We start from the raw sequence: 20007 nt of genomic DNA on the forward strand, positions 1-20007 counted from the left end.
AATACCAGTATAAAGTATTACCAAAATTTCTTTCTTGAGTGAAATCAATACTGTAATAAATGTTATAGTCACTATTATTGAAACTCTCCAGCCTAACTTAAAGGTGAACAATGGCTACCAGCCCATCTCAGCTCGGATCTCATGGAATCTGGGTTAAGAAAGACTTACAGACAGTAGTTTCCTGTGTCTACCACTAGATGGCACTAGTGACCAAAATCTCACATTGGATGCTGGCCTTTGGGGATGACAGAGGGACCAAGAACTTTGTCAGAACACTGACAACTATAGGCTTCCTGTGCTAGGGTCCCAGGGATGGGAGAAAGGCATTCTGTGTACACACTTTTTCTCTCGGAAAGCACAGAGAATGTGTCATACTTGGAGGCATTAGGAGAAAGCCCTAAACTGCAAATAACTTAATGAGCAGGAAAATAAATGTTTAGCCCAAGGAGTCAGAGAGTTCTTTATGTTACTCATCTCTGAAATTGAGAACTAGATGGTGAAGAGAGAAAAAACAAAAGAAGATCAGAATGCATATTTTAGTTCTTAGATCAAGAAAATGCAAAACCTGTTTCATTAAAATGACAACTATTTTATATTTAACAATATAAAAACTGCTTACAATTACCTGCAAGCTTGAAGCTTGCTTCTCACATATAGTTCTTGAAGATGCTATTCCCTAAAACCATAATAATTACCCTGATTACCTAATCTCTCTTCCTCCCAGGCTTCCACCTCCTCCCACCTCCAGTGTTTTGTAGACTCAATCTTAGAGATTATTCTTGAACCTGGATTCACAGAGTTTGACACTCAGGGTCACTCAGCTAGTGGCAGAAATGGGAAATAAATTCAGATCGTACTGCTACACTCAACTTCCTCACACATTGGGTACCTGGAATTGACTGACAGTATGACCTAAAGCAAACTTGATATAAGCAGTGTTCAGTAGCACATCTCAAAAAGGTCCAATAATCAAAAAGTTTGGAAATTGCCCCTCCACCTGTATAAACATAAGACATGATAAGAAGTCAGAAAAGTAATTGGAGAGCTCATCCTTCTGTACTCAGTGGTTTGATTGGCTAGAGAAGACTGGCCAGACATGTGCACGGATGTGAGTTACTTAGAATTTAATGCGTGCTCCTGGTACCTCCTAAAAGGAATCAAAGCTGTTCCTTTGTTCTTTCCACACCAGTTTGGATGATTTGTTGTTCATATGAAATATTTTTTTATATCCTATTGTGCTTCTTTACTTTCTAAGAACTTTCAGAACTGTTAGGTTCATTGCATTAAATGCCCTAGAAGTGTTTACTTTTTACCTTTAAGATGTTCTCATTGAGCCAATAATTTGTTTCAGGAAATAATTTATGAGCATGGGTCTGAAATTTACAGAAGTGATTGCTTTGCTCCAGCATCATCAAAATTTTGTGTAGGATCTCCTCTCACACCACGTTCCTCTAGGTCTCCTCCTCTTCTTCCCTTGATCCCCTTTCTCCAGCTAACTCTCCAGAGAGGCATTACCACAGCAGAACACACACCTACTCTGCCTTATCAGGTGAGGCAAAAAAGAGGTCAAACTGGTGGCTCTGCTCTGTCTCTCTAATAGCATTTTTTTGTTGTTTAATTTTTATTGCAATATAATTGACATATAACATTTTATTAGTTTTATGTTACAAAATAATGATTTGATATATATGTGTGTGTACATATATATATACACACACACACATATATGTTGTGAAATGACAGGTGTAATTAACACCCATCTCAAGAGTTAACAGATTTTTTTTCTTGTGATGAATAACTTTAAAGATTTACTCTCTTAGCAACATTGAAATATACAGTACAGTATTGTAAACTGTCATCACCTTGTTGTACATCACATCCCCAAGACTAGTTTATCTTATAACTGCAAGTGTGTACCTTTTGACCACCTTCACTCATTTCGCTCACCCGCACCCTCCCCACCTCTGGCAACCACCAATCTAGTCTCTGTAGTTATGAGTTCAGTTTTCTTTTAGATGCCACGTATTAGTGAGGTTATATAGTATTTGTCTTTCTCTGACTTACTTCACTTAGCATAATGCCCTTAAGGTTCATACATGTTGCCACAAATGTCAGGATTTCCTTTTTTATGGATGAATAATATTCTGTTTGTGTGTGTGTGTGTGTGTGTGTGTATACACACACACACACACACACACACACACACACCCCATATTTTATCCATTCATCCATCGATGGACACTTAGCTTGTTTCCACATCTAGGGTACTGTAAATAATGCTGCAGTGAACATAGTGGTGCAGATATCTTTTCAAGATAGTGATTTTATTTCCTTCATATAAATACCTAGGAGTGGAATTGCTGGATCATATAGTAGTTATATTTTTAATTTTTCAGGAACCTCCATACTGTTTTCCATAGTGGCTGCACGAATTTACATTCCACTAGCGAATGCACCCTTTTCTCCACATCCTCACCAACACTTGTTAATTTGTTGTCTCTTTTGATAATAGCCGTTCTAACAGGTGTGCAGTGATATCTCACTGTGGTTTTGATTTGTATTTCCCTGATGATTAATGATGTTGAGCATCTTTTCATTTACCAATTTCATTTACCAATTTCATACAATTGGCCATTTGTATGACTTCTTTGGAAAAATCTGTCCATTTTTTAATCAGCTTGTTTCATTTTTTCCTATTGTTGTATGAGTTCTTTATATATTTTGGATATTAACCTCTTATCAGCGAATTTTCACAATCAATGAAAATTGTGAATATTTTCTCCTGTTATCTAGGTTCTCTTTTCATTTTGTTGATAGTTTATTTTGCTATGCAGAAGGTTTTTAGTTTGATATAGTCCCACTTATTTACTTTTGCTTTTGTTGCCTTTGTTTTTGGTGTCAAATCCAAAACATTATTGTCAAGACCAATGTCAAGGAGCTTGTACCTATGTTTTCTTCTAGAAATTTTATGATTTCAAGTCTAACATTCAAGTCTTAACTCGATTTTGAGTTGATTTTTGTATATGGTGTGAGATAGTGGTCCAGTTTCATTCTTTGGCATGTGGTTGTCCAGTTTTCCCAACACCATTTATTGAAGAGACTGTTCTTTCCCCATTGTGTATTTTTGACTCCTTTGTCATAAATTAATTGACCATGTATGTGTGGGTTTATTTCTGGGTCTCTGTTCTGTTCTGTTGATCTGTGTGTCTGTTTTTATGCCAATATACTGTTTTGATTACTCTCCCTTCCTACTCCAGTTTGAAATCAAGGAGAGTGATTCCCCCAGCTTTGTTCTTCTTTCTCAAGATTGTTTTGGCTATTTGAGGTCTTTTGTGGTTCCCTACAAATTTTATGATTGTTCTATTTCTGAGAAAAATGCCATTGGAAGTTTGATAGGGATTGTATTGAATCTGTAGTTTGCTTTGGGTAGTATGGACATAACAATATTAATTCTTCCAAAACATGAACATGGAATATCTTTCCATTTATTTGTATTTTCTTCATTTTTTTCCATCAATATCTTATAGTTTTCACCTCCTTGGTGAAACTTATTCCTAGGTATTTTATTCTTTTTGATGCAATTGTTAATGGGATCATTTTCTTAATTTCTCTTTCTGATAGTTGGTTATTCTTAGAAAAGCAATAGATTTTTTTTTTTTTTTTTTTTTTTTTTGCGGTACGCGGGCCTCTCACTGTTGTGGCCTCTCCCGTTACGGAGCACAGGCGCGGGCTCAGCGGCCATGGCTCACGGGCCCAGCTGCTCCGCGTCATGTGGGATCCTCCCGGACCGGGGCACGAACCCGTGTCCCCTTCATCGGCAGGTGGACTCTCAACCACTGCGCCACCAGGGAAGCCCCAGCAATAGGTTTTTTTATATTGATTTTGTATCCTGCAACTTTACTGAATTCGTTTATTAGTTCTAAAAGATTTTGGCGGAGTCTTTAGGATTTTCTCTATGTAATACCATGTCATCTGCAAATAGTGATCATTTTACTTCTTTTCCGATTTGGATGCCTTTTATTTCTCTTTATTGCCTAATTGCTCTGCTTAGGACTTCCAATACTGTGTTGAATAAAATTAGCAAGAGTGGGCATCCTTATCTTCCTCATCTTTGAGGAACCGCTTTCAGCTTTTAACCCTTCAATATGATGTTACCCGTGGGCTGATTATATGGCCTTTATCATGTTGAGTTATGTTCCCTCTATACCTACTTGTTGAGAGGTTTTTTTAATCATGAATGGATTTTGAATTTTGTGAAATGCTTTTTCTGCATGTATTGAGATGATCATATGGTTTTTATCCTTCATTTTGTTACAGGTGTATCACATTGATTTATTTGCAGATGTTGAACCATCCATTCATCCCTGGAATAACTTCCACATGGTATATGATCCTTTTAATGTGTTGTTGAATTCAGTTTGGTAATATTTTGTTGAGAATTTTTGTATCTATGTTCATCAAGGATATTAGCCTGTAATTTTCTTTTCTTGGAGTGTCCTTGTCTGATTATACCAGGGTAATGCTGGCCTCATAAAAGGAGTTTGGGAGAGTTCCTTTTTTCTGTGTTTTGGACTAGGTTGAAAAGGTGTTTAGTGTTATTTCTTCTTTAGTATTTGGTAGAATTCACCAGGGAAGCTATCTGTTTCTATAATTTTGTTTTTTGGGAGGTTTTGATAACTGATTCAATCTCCTTACTAGTAATTGGTCTGTTCAGATTTTCTGTTTCTTCATGATTCAGCCATGACAGGTTGTATATTCCTTGGAATTCATTTATTTCTTCTAGGTTGTCCAATTTGTTGGTGTATGATATTCATCATAATCTCACGATCCCTTGTCTTTCTGTGGTATCAGTTGTAATGTCTCCTCTTTGATGTCTAATTTTTTTCAGTTCTTTTTTTCTTGGTGAGTCTTGCTAAAGGTTTCTCTGTTTATATATTTTTTTAAATATCAGCTCTTAGTTTCATTGATCTTTTCTATTATCTTTTTAGCCTCTATTTCATTTATCTCTGCTCTGATCTTTGTTATTGCCCTCCTTGTACTAATTTTGGTCCTAGTTTGTTCTTTTTTCTCTGTTCCTTGAAGTGTAAAGTTAGGTTGTTTACTTGAGAACTTGCCTATTTCCTGATACAGGCACTTATTGCTATGAATTCCCCTCCAGAACTGCTTTTGCAGCATTCTGTAAGTTTTGGTATATTGTATTTCTATTTTTTATTTGTCTCAAGATATTTTTTCATTTCTCTTTTGAGTTCTTCTTTGACCCATTGGTTGTTCAGTAGCATGTTGTTTACTCTCCACATATTTGTGATTTTCTTGTTTCCTTACTATAACTGATTCTAGTTTCATACCATTGTGCACAGAAAAGATGCTTGATATGATTTCAGTTTTCATAATTTTGTTAATAGTTATTTTGTGGCCTAACATATGATCTATTCTGGAGAATATTCTATGTATACCTGAGCAGAGTGTGTATTCTGCTGATTTTCGGTGGAGTGTTCTGTAAATGTCTGTTAAGTCCATCTGGTCTAACACGTCACTTAAGTCCATTGCTCCATTGTATTGCTGTCTTTTTCTCCCTTTACGTCTACTAATATTTGTTTTATATATTTAGGTGCATCTGTGTTGGAGACATAAATATTTATAAATATTATATCATCTTGTTGGATTAACCCCTTTATCATTATATAATGCCCTTCTTTGTCTCTTGTTAGAGTCTTGTCTTAAAGTCTATTTTGTCTTGTATAACTTTCCCAGCTTTCTTTGGTTCAATTTACATGGAATATCTTTCCATCCCTTCACTTTTAGTCTATGTGTTATTACATCTGAAGTGAATCTCTTGTAGACAACATAGTTTGGCCTTAGATAAGTCCTTTCTTATCCATTCAGTCACTCTTTGTTTTTTGATTGGAAAATTTAGTTCATTTACATTTAAAGTTATTGTTGATAGGTATGGACTTACTGCCATTTTGTTCATTGATTTCTAGCTATTTTGTAATTCTTCTATTTCTTTCTTCTTCTCTTGCTTCCTTTGTGATTTGATGATTTTTGGTAATGCTGTGCTTAGACTCCTTTTTCTTTATCTTTTCTGTGTCTGTTACGGGTTTTTGCTCTGTGATAACCATGAGGATTATATTTAAATGTAACAGTCTATTTTAAGCTGATAACAGCTTGTTTGAATGCATTTTAAAGCTTTACATTTTTACTCTTCCCACCACACATTTTAAAAGGTGTCACAATTTACATTTTTTTATCTTGTGTATCCATTAACAAATTATGGTAGTTATAGTTTTTTTTACTACTAAAATATAGTGTATTTTACTACTTTCACTACAGTTACTTTACTGTCTTTTAATCTTCATGCTATATCTATAAGTGATTGACCCACCACCATGACAACATTAGATTATTCTGAATTTAACTATACACTTACTTTTGCCAGTGAGATTTATATTTTCATATTTTTTCCTGTTACCAATTAGCACCCTTTTGTTTCACCTTAAGGAACTCCCTTTAACATTTGTTGTAAGGCTGGTCTAGTGGTGATGAGCTCCTTCAACTTTTGCTTATCTGGAAAATTTTATTTCTCCTTAAATTCTGAAGGACAGCTTTTCCAGGTAGAGTATTCCTGGTTGGCAGGTTGTTTTTTTTTTCTTGCAGCACATTGAATATATTGTGCCACCCTCTTCTGGCCTGCCAAGTTTCTACCTAAAAATTTGCTGATAGTCTTATGGGGGGTTCCCTTGTACATAACAAGTTATTTTTCTCTTGCTCCTTTTAAGATTTTCTCCTTTAACTTTCGACAATTTAATTATAATGTCTCTTTGGATTCTTCTTTTTTGGAACACTGGGATTCCTGGATTTATTTCCAGGTAGTCTGTTTCTTTTCCCAGGTTAGGGAAGTTTTCATCCATTATTTCTTCAAATAAGCTTTCTGCCCCTTTCTCTCTCTCTTCTTCTGACAGCCCTATAAATGTGAATATTGATCTGCTTGATGTTGTCCCATAAGTCCTTTAAACTCTATTCACTCTTTCTTATTCTTTTTTCTTTTAGCTGGTCTGATTGAATGAATTCCAATACACTGCTTCTAGTTCCCTGATTCTTTCACGTCATCTAGTCTGCTGTTGAACCCCTTTATTGAATTTTTCAGCTCAGTTATTGTATCCTTCACCTCTGTGATTTCTGGTTAGTACTTTCTTATATTTTCTTTTTGTTGAAATTCTCACTTTGTTCATGTATTGTTTCCCTGACCTTTGTGAGCATCTTTATGACATTATTTGAGCTCTTTATCAGGTAAAAATTATTTATCTTAATTTCATTAAGGTCTTTTCCTGGGGTTTTATCAATTCTTTCACTTGGAATATATTCCTCTCTTTCTTCATTTTTCTTGACTCTCTATGTTGGTTTCTATGCATTAGATACAATAGCCAGTCTTGAAGGAGTGGCCTCATGTAAGAGATGAACCTTATTATTCAACCCTTCTGTGGCTCTTGGTTGTCTCTCAAACCTTTGTCAATGTCCAGCCTACTTTGTTCTTAGTGGCTCCCAGTAGTTGTGGGTATGCCAAGACCTGTCAGTGTCCCAGAGAGAAGGATCTCAGCACCTAGATGCAGGCTGATTGGAAGCTGGACACTGAGGCAGTAACTTTTAAAGTACGCCCATATACCTCTTTCAGGGGAAGACTGAGAGATGGGCATTCTGTCTGCTCCCTCTGCACTGAGCCCTAGGGGAATAGCAAGTTAAGAACTATTTCTTTGTTTGCTACCATGCAGTGGAGCCCATGAACACAAGCTGCGCTGCTCACCAGAGCCAGATATCAAGGGATGTGTCCTCTGAGCAGCAGCCACAAGAGCTGGAGCACCAGCTGTTTGCACAACCTCCACTCATAGAAACACTGGTGACCCAGGGCAGGGCAAAGGGAGAGCGCAGAGATGGCACCCACTGGCCAGTCTCTGGAGAGGATTGCAGTTGGCCCTAGATGTTGTTAAATTATAAGCCTGACCCTCAGGCTGCAGTTAAGATCTATAAATAGGCCTCTCACTTACAGACTGGGCATTTCAGTCTGCTGCCTCTGCCCTGTGCCTTGGTGGCATAGCTTAAGATCTGCTACTCTGCTTATTAGAGTCCTATGGGACCCAGGAACATAAGCCTTGTTGGCCAGCAGAGCCAGGCAATCAAGAGGTATGTCCCCTGGGCAGTAGCTGCAAAAGCTGGGGTGCCAGACGTGTGTATAAGCTCCTTTCCAGGAGGTACCTGCTAGTGAGGCAGAAGGAGAGCATGAAGATGGTATGGTGCCCACTAGCCTCCCTGGTCTTTGGAGAGGATTACAGTTGGCATCTAGATGTGTACTAAATTAAAAGCCTGCCCCCTCAGGCCAAAGCTTTTAAGATAAGCAAATAGGCTTCTTTAATGAAAAGACTGGGCATTTTAGTCTGCTGCCTCTGTACTGGGCCCTGGGAGTATGTCCATGGTAAGTCCATGAGAGCCAATTAAGAACTATCTCTTAGTTCACTACAGCCTTATGGGTCTCTTGGACCCAAACCCCAGTGGCTTTCAGAGCTAGATGTTATGGAGGCCCATCTCTCAGGTGGAAGTCTTAAAAGTCGGGGTGCTAGATGTAGGGTCCAAGCCCTTTGCTCCTCAGGGAGAATCCAGGAGTTGTGAGTTCCCTCCTCGTTGCGTGTCGCCCTGCCGGGAGTGGGTTTTATAGCAAGGTTGTGATCAGCCTCTCATACCCATTTCAGTGTGTCTTCTTGTTCACGCGATGCGTAGGAGTCGCTCAGCTAGTTTCTGGATTTCTTTCAGAGGGATTGTTGTTCAATTTGTAGCTGTAGATTCAGTGTGTCAGTGAAACGAGGTGAGTGGAGGAGGCTGCTTTGTTGCCGTCTCAAACCAGAACTCTCCAATAGAGTTTTATAGGTAATTATTCAGAGTTTGTCTATTTTGGGGATCTGAAACACAGTAAATAGCATCCCCAGATGCTTTGAGGCATAGCCCTACGCCCTCCTTCCCAGCCCTGACCTAACAGTCTGCTTCTTTGTGGTTCTAGAAAAATAACTGTGTGCTGCCTGAGGATCTGAAAAACTTTTACCTGATGACCAATGGCTTCCACATGACATGGAATGTGAAGCTGGATGGTGAGTCAGCCTCCTTGCTGTAGAGGAACATTTCCCTGGCTGAGAGGTTAGATGAGACAACTCTGAGGGCCTTTACAACTTATGAGTCTGAATCTGGACAGTTTTTGTGGGTTCTTCTAAAGTACAGTGTCCAGAAGCTGTGATTATCTCCCAAAGCTAACACATGCCATCACTGCATCACCCACTGCCTCCCCAGCCCCCGTGCCAGGGTCTACCCAGTACTTAACTGGAAGCTCAATTTAGAGGCTTCTTGTTGGCATGAGGTGGAGGGAAAGATTAGTCACTACACAAAAATCCTGAGCCACCTCGAACTTAAAGCCTCTGAGGATTCCACCTTGGAGCAGTCTCCTCAGGATGAGCTGCAGTGACAGCCTCTGGTGGTCATAAGAGGGGCTCCTTCCTTCATTCCCAGCATGGTGGAGGCCTCAGGGCTCCGAGGTCTGGACCTCTGACCCTCAGACCAGAGCCTTTCCTTCTCTGCCTCACATCTCCTCAGCCTGAGTCATCAACCGCCTTAGTTCACAGGCTATCATCCTTGGTATTAAATACATCCAGGATAAACATTTCTATCGTGAATGTGGGAAATCACACCTTGGTACATGTCAGAGATTCAGGTACTATGCAGGCATGAAAGTCAGTGCTGCGCATTTAGGTGAAGACTCTAGTAACATTCCATAGACTAGGAAATCCAGATCTAGCCCCTGGAGTCCAGCTCATTCCTGACACAGACTGCCCTGTCCTCAAGAGGACTTTATTATCTCCAAACTGCAGCCACATCCCCACATCTACTTTGGTCCTTGGGAATCAGCCTATACCTCTCCTTGCTGCCACTAAGAATGCAGTCACTTCTGTGACACAGCAAATCTGCAGAACTGACTCCTCCCCTTCATTGCTGCTACCTCCTAGGTTCCCTTGTTTTGGTGACTCCCCAAACCTTCCTGTTTTTCTCGCAGCTGACCAGGGGCATATTTTATAGCTTACTACTAAGCATTTAACACGAACTTTTAGCTTAGAATCATTTCCTCCGATGGTCTAGAAACCATTGTTGTCACCAATATCAGAAACCCTCATGGCCATGGCCTTTGGAGTCTGGAGCAACAGAGAGAGTGGACAGAGGCTAGAGTGACTGTCACATTTTCCCTTGCCCACATCACGGAGACAGGCTAGCCCCTTCAGAAGCCTGCATCAGAAAAGAAACATTTCATGAAGGTTTTATGAATGAGTCCCTATTCATTATTAATACTTTTTTTAATGTAATCCTCCCAACCCATCTTCTTATCCTTATCCCCATTGCTGTACCCATTTTTTACTGGATGGCTAAAATCATTATCAGAAAAGCCAGCAAAGGCAGCTTCCAATGTTTACCTCCTTAGTGGTCTTTTCTTGGACATTCCATGGTCTGTACACCAGCTGTTTTATTGCCTTAAGTTATTCCAGTTTTTTAGCAGTCATATGTCCAAGTCTTTGTGTGCCATCCAATGTCCAGCACCCTATATTATAAGGATTCTGTATGATAGATAAGGAAAATACATAGTCTGCCTATTTCTTGTTTATACCTGAATTACAGAAGACTGAACCAAGCAAGAAGCCTTTCAAGACAGTTTGCTCCGTTGAGTAAGAAAAAATGATAAGTAGAGAGGGAGATAGTTTCCATAGTGAAAGCTTATGACAAGAAGGGTAGAAGCGGTCAGTTATATAATCAAAGCTGTTACTCCTTTGGAAAGTATAACCCTTCATTCAAGGGATGGCGGGAGCAAAAACATTTTTTAAGTCCTTTGCTCTTCAAACTAGGGCCCCTACCCTAGAATTCCCAGTTCTTTTTGAGAATCCCCTTTTAAAATTTCCTTTGGTGCTCCACCCTAACACATGCAGTGGGGACTCTTCACTCATGGCCCCAGCTGTTTGCTTTTTTTTTTTTTTTTTTTCGCATAAAAGGCTGGTGTTTTGGAGCATGTAGTGCATTGATTCTCTCCTTTCCACTTTCCATTCAATTCCTCAACCCTGGGATCAAATAATAGCTGGGCTTAAGTTAGTCAAGCAGAAGCCCTTCTGATGACCATGGTAACTAGCTTATTACTCCATGTAATTCTTTTTGTTAACATTCCCATAGAACATACCATTCCATTGGGCAGCATGGCAATTAACAGCATCTCAAAACTGACTCAACTCAACCAGTCTTCCCTGTACTCACTTCCTAACGCACCAACTCTTGCAGACCTGGAGGACGATACACAAGAAGGTAACTGGAGGGACTTCTGCTTTGAGTTAGAAATCAGCCTGCTTGTTTCCATTTTATAATGTTGAAAATAATAGGGAGAAATTGTGGCATTGTTACATGTTCCCCTAAACCCAACCCTTCCTATTTATGGCTTCTCTGAACCATGGGAGTAAGGTTAAAAAAAAAAACAAAAAAAACAAACAAAAAAAACAGCCTGTATCAAAAAAGGAAATTTTCATGAAGAAAATACCAGGGTTGGGATCTTTGTTTCCAGCACCCACTTCAGTCCCTGGCACATAGTAGGCAGTTAATGAATACCTGGTAAGTGAATGAATGTTACAGATTAAACTTCACTCCACATTTCAGTATTGAGAGGTTTCAGGGACCATGACAGTCTAAATGCAGCTCCCTTCCTCCCTTCAGGCTCTTTGCCACTTCTGATTGAAATGGCTTATAATTCAAATGGCTGCTAAAGCTATGATCAACTATGTATAAGTGAGGACTTCAGTCAGAACTGTGTTTGGCTGCGTATAACAGACCCCCATTACAATGTTTAAATAGTTTATTTTTCTCATAATAAGAAATCTGGAACTAGGCTGGTGTAGCTGCTTGAGAAACTCAATGATAAAGTCTCCCTCTGGATTCCTGGCGCACCAGCCTTTGTGTTTGTTTGGTTTTCATCCTCATGTTTGAAGAATGTGGGCTCTACCTCCAAGCTTCAAGTCTATGTTCCAGGCAGGAAAAAGAAGAGTAAAGGGCAAAATAACTGTCTCTTGGCAGAATAGTTTCCTTTTTGTCAGAAAAATAATAGTTTTTCCAGAAGCCCCTCCCAATAACCATTCGCTAGAATAGAGTCAAAAAGGTTACCCATAGTGCAAGTGAATTTGAGGAGATAAGTATTTTTAGCTGTGTAGTATTGCCTCATCAAACAGAACTGGAGTTTTAAAAAGGGAGAATGAATATTCAGTAGGCAACTAGTGTCTCCAATACTAATGCCTTGGAGTGCATTGAAATTCTGACAGAGAGAACTGATGCAAGGCTTTCTCCTTCAACTGGACAAGCAGCTGCACAATAGGAGGAGGAGTCCAAGAGCTGAGCCTGGAAAGTGTTGGGCCCTGGGAAGAGTTTATCACTTAGAAATGTGTGGAATCCTCAAGGATGGGGAAAAGGTCACATTTGCTTCATATGTGTATACTGGGGCTCTCTAACCCCTAAAAGGCAAAGGAGTTGTTAAATAAGTAGAATGGGTGTACCCTGCTTTTGAAGCTGGTAGATAAAGGTAGACTAGATGATAGGATTTCAAGGGACCTCAGCAAAGGACAGGTAGGGGTAGAGACCACACTGTCCTACATACTGATGGGGAAAAAAACCACGTGGGCTCCTGGCACCTTCTGAGTTCATGCTTTTTAGGATAGTCCAACAGTTAGACCTAAGTTTCATTAACTTAAGTAGAAAAATGCTGACTTTTCTCAGGGGACTCAGCAGTTAGAAAGAGGACAATCAGGAAGCAATATCAGAATACACAACCAGAGAAATAACACTGCTAGAGGACACAGATGAAAACCTAAATAAAAACAAGAATACTTAAGGGCATTTAAGACAGCACAAAGACTTCCTATAGAAAAAAAGTAAAAATTCTTGATTAAACAACTGACTAGATGAATTGAAGATAAGTATAAATATTGAGACCTGAGTTAGTAGCCTGAAAAAGCAAGTGCAAGAAATATCTAAAAGGACAGATAAATAAATTTTAAAAGGAGAAATGAGTGAAAAGGTGGAGGGTGAGAGAAATAGAAAATATATCCAGGTGACCTTCCATTGGAATTATAGATGCTCAAAAAGAGAAAAAAAGCTGGAAAGGGAATAATAAATAAACAGTAATAAACAAAAACTTTTATTCAATCTGCAGATTGAAAGGGCTCTCCTAGACTCAAATTGAATTCGGGAGAAAACAGACACCTAGGCATTACATGATGCAGAAAAAAATCACAAGCTTCTAGGCAAAAATAACAAATTACTTGTGAAGAGAGAATAATCAGACTGACATCAGACTTCTCACCTGCAACAGTGGAAACTAGAAGGCAGTAAAAAACATAAACAGGTTACTGAGAGAAAAAGTGAAAATCAAGAGTCCTATATATACAGATGAAACATACCTCTCAGGTTATTAGAAGAATATTAAAGGATGTGTAAAACTTTAAGAACATAAATACTCCAACCAAAAGACAGATGAAACGGAATGGAGATCTCAAGATGCAGATATATAAAGAGGAAAGGAAACAAGAGATTAGTGAACCTCCTATGAAAGAGAAAGACTTAATTAAATCTTAATATCCAGGAATGTATACAACTTTTACATAAGAACTCTTGGAGAAAAGGGGATATAGTGCATAGAATATGTTTAAACATATACCCTCAGCTAAACCTAACAGAAAGGAGAGAGGCAAGATATAAGAGCTTTATGTGTTAAATTGTGTCCCTTCCCCCTGGAAATATTCATATATTGAAGTCCTAACCTCACTCCCTCAGACTGTGACCTTATTTGGAAATAGGGACATTATAGAAGTAAGTAGGTAAGGGGAGGTCATACTGGAGTTGGGTGGAGCCCTAATCCAATATGACTGACAACCTTTTAAAAGGGGAAATTTGGAGATACAGATATAAAAGAAAGCCATGTGAAGATGAAGACAGAGATGGGGTGGTACTTCTACATACCAAGGAAAGCTAAAAGTTGCAAGCAAACCACCAGGAGCTAGGGGAGAGGCATAGAACAGATTCTTCTCCACAGCCCTCAAAAGGAACCAACCTTGACCTTGGATCTGTGGCCTCCAGAAGCGTGAGATAACAAATTTCTGCTATTCAAGCCATTCAGTTTGTGGTACTTTGCTACAGTAGCCCTAGCAACTAATACAAGGAATGTTCCAGAGAGTCCTTTTAAAAGAAAATGTAGGACAAAGAGGAAAGGAAGTAGAAAGTGGAAGCCCTCATCCTACTCTAGGAAAGAAATAGTATGCCTTGTTGGGGGAAACAGAGTGTCTTGGTGTATTGGTTTTCTATTCATGTATAACAGATTACCAAAAATTTAATGGCTTGAAACACTACAAATTTATTATCTAACAGTTTTCATGAGTCAAAAATTCAGCTACAGATTAGTAGAGTCTTCTGCTTAGGATCTTATCAGGCTAGAAACAAGGTGTCAGCTGGTGCTGTGATCTCATCTGAGGCATAGGGGCCTCTTCCAAGCTCACTGGTGGTTGACCTTATTCAGTTTCTTGCAGTTGTGGGACTAAGTCCTTGTTTTCTTGTTGCCTGTTGGCCAGGGCTCACTCTTGGCTCGTTTAGGCTGCCCTCAGATTCTAGCCACAAGATCCTCTCACAATATGGCCACTTGCTTCTCAGCCAGCAGGAATATTTCTCTCCAGTCTGCTACAACAGAGTCTCATAATGTTACCTAATCAAGGGAGTGACTACTCCATCATATTATAGGTCCTGACCACACTCAGGGGAGGAGGTTGTACAGGTGTGTATACACACAAGCATGAATCTTAGAGGCCATCTTAGAATTCTGCATACCACATTTTGTTAGAGAAACAATGGCATATTGTTTTCAAGTAAGGGTAGAATCATATGGATCCAGTCATGCAAATACATAAAAAAAGGAAGATAGGGCTTCCCTGGTGGCGCAGTGGTTGAGGGTCCGCCTGCCGATGCAGGGACGCGGGTTCGTGCCCTGGTCCGGGAGGATCCCACATGCCGCGGAGTGGCTGGGCCCGTGAGCCATGGCCGCTGAGCCTGTGTGTCCGGAGCCTGTGCTCCACAACGGCAGAGGCCACAGCAGTGAGAGGCCCGCGTACCGCAAAAAAAAAAAAAAAAAAGGAAGATAACCATTAAAGGAATAAAAAATTACTTTAGAATCTCTAACCTAATAAAGGAATGTTGAATCACATGAGTAAAAATAAGAAAAAGGGAAAACAAACAACATTATAAAATAAGCAACAAAACATTAAGAGGAATAAAATAAAACGGATAAATCATTATGTTAAGTGTGCTGGGATTGAATTTCCCTTTTGAAAAGCAGAAACTATCAGATTGATATAAAAAGCAAAACTCATCTATATGTTATTTTCAGAAGCATACTTAAACTGATGAAGAGGCCTCCTGGTAATGGCAGATAGGTAATTCAGAGCAGTCTTCCTGCTGAAGACAACTGAAAAGTCAGGGAACATATAAAAATCATCAAATAAGAGCTAATAAGATGATGAGATAGCACCAGATCAACATCCAGAAGAAGACAGAAATCCAGGGAAGAGGCTCAATGTTTAGGGTTGCTTTTGCCTAGGATACGTTGTCATTTTCAAAAGAGGCAATGAGGCTACTCAAAAGCTGAGAATTTGACCCATATGTGAGACTAGAAGAATAAAATGGAGTCTAGAACCTACAAAAGATGGCACCCATAAAAACTACCCTACCCTTTTGGTTAGCACCATGAGGAGCTATATACTCTAGGAGATAGAATGAACCAGAAATAACCACTCTTCACATGGACCGAAGCCCAAGTACAAGTCACCTGTGCATCCCAGAAAATGTTAAATCCCAAAATTGGACTAATTTGATTCCAGAGTACTAATCTCCCCAGGGGCCTGGCAGAAAAAAACAGAAATTCACTCCAGAGAAATGTACTAAAATTGACTGTTTATGGTTGCACAGCTCTAAATATACTAAAAACCATTAAATTGTACACTTTAAGTGAATGGTATGGTAGGCGAATTATATCTCAGTATAAAACTCATATAAAAATAAAATTCTTCCCTAGAGGAAGAAAACATTATCCTAGACCTCGTTGTTTTTATAAATAAGTTTTCAAAAATAATCCTACTTAAAAAGAACCAGGCACATGAAGAAACACAACACCATGAACAAGAACCAGCACAAATAACAGGTAACAGAAAGATATCCACTGTTATTCCTGAGGGTGAAATTATTAGGCACAGACTGTAGGACAGTGTGCTAATGTGCACATGGAGATAAAACCAAACTAAAAATTCAGTGAAGAACTAATAACAGTGACATTGTAGATTTGACCTTATGATTCTGGCCATATGGCATACTACCTTTTACCAGATCAGGACTTGTGCAGATAATACTCTAAACTCTGGGGAAACTTTTAAAATAATTACCTAAAAGGACTGGCGAGTAACCAAAAATAAGCAGAAACTGGAGTGGCATCTACAAATGGCACAAGGGAACCACACTGAATGATTTTCCTGTTTTTATAACTTTTCACCTGAGGGCAGACCCCAGTCAGCATCAGTCAAGGCTGCTAAAACTTGGTGGGAGCCTACAGTCTGGACTTTTTATTTCATCCAAGATGGAATAGTAGAGGCCAGATTTATTTTCCCACCTGGAACAACAAAAAAACCAAAAACAGACAAAATATATAAAACAATGGATGTTGTCAAGATACTGACCATCAGACAGGGAAGAATGATGAGCTCTGAATGATGGGAAGCAAATGAGGTGAACCCTAGCTTATTATCTGAAAGTTTCCAGTCGACAGCATAGAGAAGGGAACCCAAGGAGAACCTGTTGTACCTGTTGAGAAGACATAACCAAGAGCCCAGCTGGATGAAGACAGGTAGAGTTCACAGGACTGAGTAACAGAGAGGAATGAGCTGCATAGAGAGAGAACTGCAGAGATCTGCAGAGTGTCCTCAAGTATTCAGGAAAGAACTGATGAGCACACACATGTGACGATACTACCCAAGGCCAGGGACAAAACCACCCAAGAAGATTAGAGGGAACAATGCCTGGTACTCACACTGAACCAGGAATAGTGTCCGTTTCTACCGTCCAGGTTGAAACACCTCATGGCTTACATAGAATTAGGTAGAGTACTCAGAAGGGTCCTGCCTCAGTAATGGGGAAAAAATTAGCCCTAGGTTAAATGCTGCCTTGGGTTCTGCCTGTCAAATACTAAGCACAAGACCTGAAAGTATCTGTTTCCAAGTAATTTAACTGTGTCACAGAACAAAGTTCAACAATATTTATAGAAATATAAAAATAGCAAGCACTCAACAATGCAAAATTAACAATTTCTGGCATCCAATCAAAGATTACCAGGTATGCAAAAAAGCAGGAAAAAAATGACCATAACGAGGAGAAAAATTAATTGAAACCAATCCAGAATTGAGATACAGTTTAGAATTAGCAGATACAGACTTTAAAACAGTCATTACTATATTCTATATGTCCAAAAACTTAGTACAGACATGGAAGATAGGAAAAAACAAATACAAACTTAACTTTTAGAGATGAAACTAGTTTCTGAGATGAAAAATACACTGGATGGGACTAACAATAGTTTAGATATTGCCAAAGAAAAGACTGGAGAACTTAAAGACATAACAATAGACAATCCAAAATAACAGAAAGAAAATAAAAAATTATTTTAATCAAAATAGCATCAGTGAACTGAGGGACAACAAATGGTATAATGTATGTATAATTGGAGTCCCTGAAAAGTGGGGGATGGACCAGGAAATACTATTTGAAGAAATAGTGGCTCAAAACTGTACCAGTTACTTGGAAACTTAAACCATATCTAAGAAGCTTAACAAGCCAGGAACAAGAAACATGAAGAAACAATACTAGGAAACATAATCAAATTGCTCAAAATCAGGGATAAAGAGAAAATCTTAAAAGCAGTCAGTGGAAAAAGACAATTCCATACAAAGGAGCAAAGATAAGGATAATAGCATATTTCTCATTGGAAACAATTCAGTCAAGATAAAATACTCAGGGAAGGGGGAGGGATAAATGGGGAGATTGGGATTGACATATACATACTACTATATATCAAATAGATAACTAATAAGGACCTACTGTATAGCACAGGAAACTCTACTGAATACTCTGTAATAACCTATATAGGAAAAGAATCTAAAAAAGAGTGGATATATGTATAACTGATTCACTTTGCTGTACACCTGAAACTAACACAACATTGTAAATCAACTATCCTCCAATAAAAAGAAAGAAACAATCAGAGGAAAATCATGCTGTTAGACCGGAATAAAAAATAAATACATTAAAAATTTAAAAATAAAATATTCTTTAAGCAAATTCATTTGATTAAAAAAAAGTTAAAATACTCAAAGGAAAAAATTGTCAACCTAGAATTCTATACCCCATGAAAATATCTTTCAAAAACAAAGGCCTTTTCAAAAAGCAGTCTGGCAATGTCCATTCTATAATACTTCAGGGTGTCTAGCCATATAACAAAAGCACCAGAACAAAGGGACAGGTACAGAGATGATTAGTGTAGCATTTGTAGCAGAATAATATTGGCCCCCTATCAATAGGTGGCTCACAGGATAAATTAGGGTGCATCCACTCCCACAGACTGTCAGGCAGCTATTAAAAAGAATGCATTAGAGTTACAACCCTTAGAGGGCTTTCCACATTGTATTATTTATAGAAAGTAAGATTCAGGTAACATGTGTGGTATCCCATTTTTATATAGTAAATGATCTCACAAAATTTAAATGTATACCTATATGTCTGCCTAGGACCATATGAGATGAAGAATATGAAGGTATAACCGCCAGGGGAGGGTAAAACCATGTTAAAGAAAGAAACAAAAAAACACACAAAAAGTCTTCTTATTTAGAAATGTAAATATTTATGCATTTATGTAAAATTATATGTATGGGTATATGTGTAAATCAAAAATATTATTTTTATATACTCTGTTTTATCCAATCTCTCCTAGGTTTGTTAAACACTTTCTACCCTAGTCACTAATGCTAATCATTATTGCATAATTGCTGTAATGAAAGAAGCAGGAGAGAAGGTTTCTGATGGTTGCATTTCTAAGAATTTATCTTTTTTTCTGTTACATCATGGTATTTCGTTTCTAGGTAGGTATTTCTAACAGAGCCAGACTTAGCATTAATTATAATGTTATAATTATAATAGAAATAAACATAACATGCCACAAATATACATTTTAGACAGAGGAAAAAGGATTCTAATCAAAAGATCATGAAGTGCTATAAACGAGGGGAAACCATGTATCTGGGGAAAAAGAAAAAAGTTGTTCAGATTACTCTGACTTATGTAGTCCCACTCCCAAGAAGTTCAGTTTGCTGTCCTCATGCCCCCTTCCCCAGATTCCATGACACTCTGTTGGTGGTAGGGGAGCCCAGACAGAGGCTTAGACCATGAATAAGACCCAGGACATTTAGAGTATAGAATACATTTGGTCCACATTTGAAAATAATAGTTAAGAATATGTTTGAGATAATGCTTTTTTTCCCTCTGTTTTTTTCATCCAAGCAAAGCTGGATGAATAAGTATGTTTGAGCTGAGTGTGTTTGAACATTACCATTAACTTCTGGGTTTGCAGCTAGTGAGAACCAGCCAGAGAAGCCTCACTTTGATTCTCGCAGTGTAATATTTGAGCTGGATCCTTGCAACGGAAATGGGAAGGTTTGCCTTGTCTACAAAAGAGGGAAACCAGGTAAGAATCATGGCAGGCATGGTCCTGTAGCTTGGGAATGGCCTTGGCTGACCTTGCTCTCCAGCCATCACACAAAAGGCATGCTCTTCCCTGACCTCCTGAGGTGCTGCTGGGTCTCTTGTAGATGCCAAGACCCA

At 38.7% G+C, this 20007-nt stretch overlaps 1 protein-coding gene across 8 annotated transcripts in view; it reads left to right on the top strand.

Annotated features, from left to right (window-relative positions):
- Window positions 1–20007, top strand: part of TPGS2 (tubulin polyglutamylase complex subunit 2) — a 66191-nt gene that overhangs the window by 30808 nt on the left and 15376 nt on the right. For 4 of the 8 annotated variants that reach the window (XR_009534725.1, XR_009534726.1, XM_060121101.1 and 1 more), the window contains exons 3-4: window positions 9044–9131; window positions 11242–11370. Coding sequence is in view for 6 of the 8 variants with exons in the window: in XM_060121101.1 (XP_059977084.1) it covers window positions 9044–9131; window positions 11242–11370 (217 nt within the window). In the remaining 2 variants the exon portion in view is untranslated. Of the gene's footprint in view, window positions 1–9043; window positions 9132–11241; window positions 11371–19120; window positions 19247–19756; window positions 19871–20007 lie in introns of those variants that run through there. The other 4 variants (XM_060121100.1, XM_060121103.1, XM_060121105.1 and 1 more) reach the window with 3 other exon arrangements.

The sequence above is a fragment of the Lagenorhynchus albirostris genome, chromosome 14, assembly GCF_949774975.1.
Source record: "Lagenorhynchus albirostris chromosome 14, mLagAlb1.1, whole genome shotgun sequence".
NCBI lineage: Eukaryota > Metazoa > Chordata > Mammalia > Artiodactyla > Delphinidae > Lagenorhynchus > Lagenorhynchus albirostris.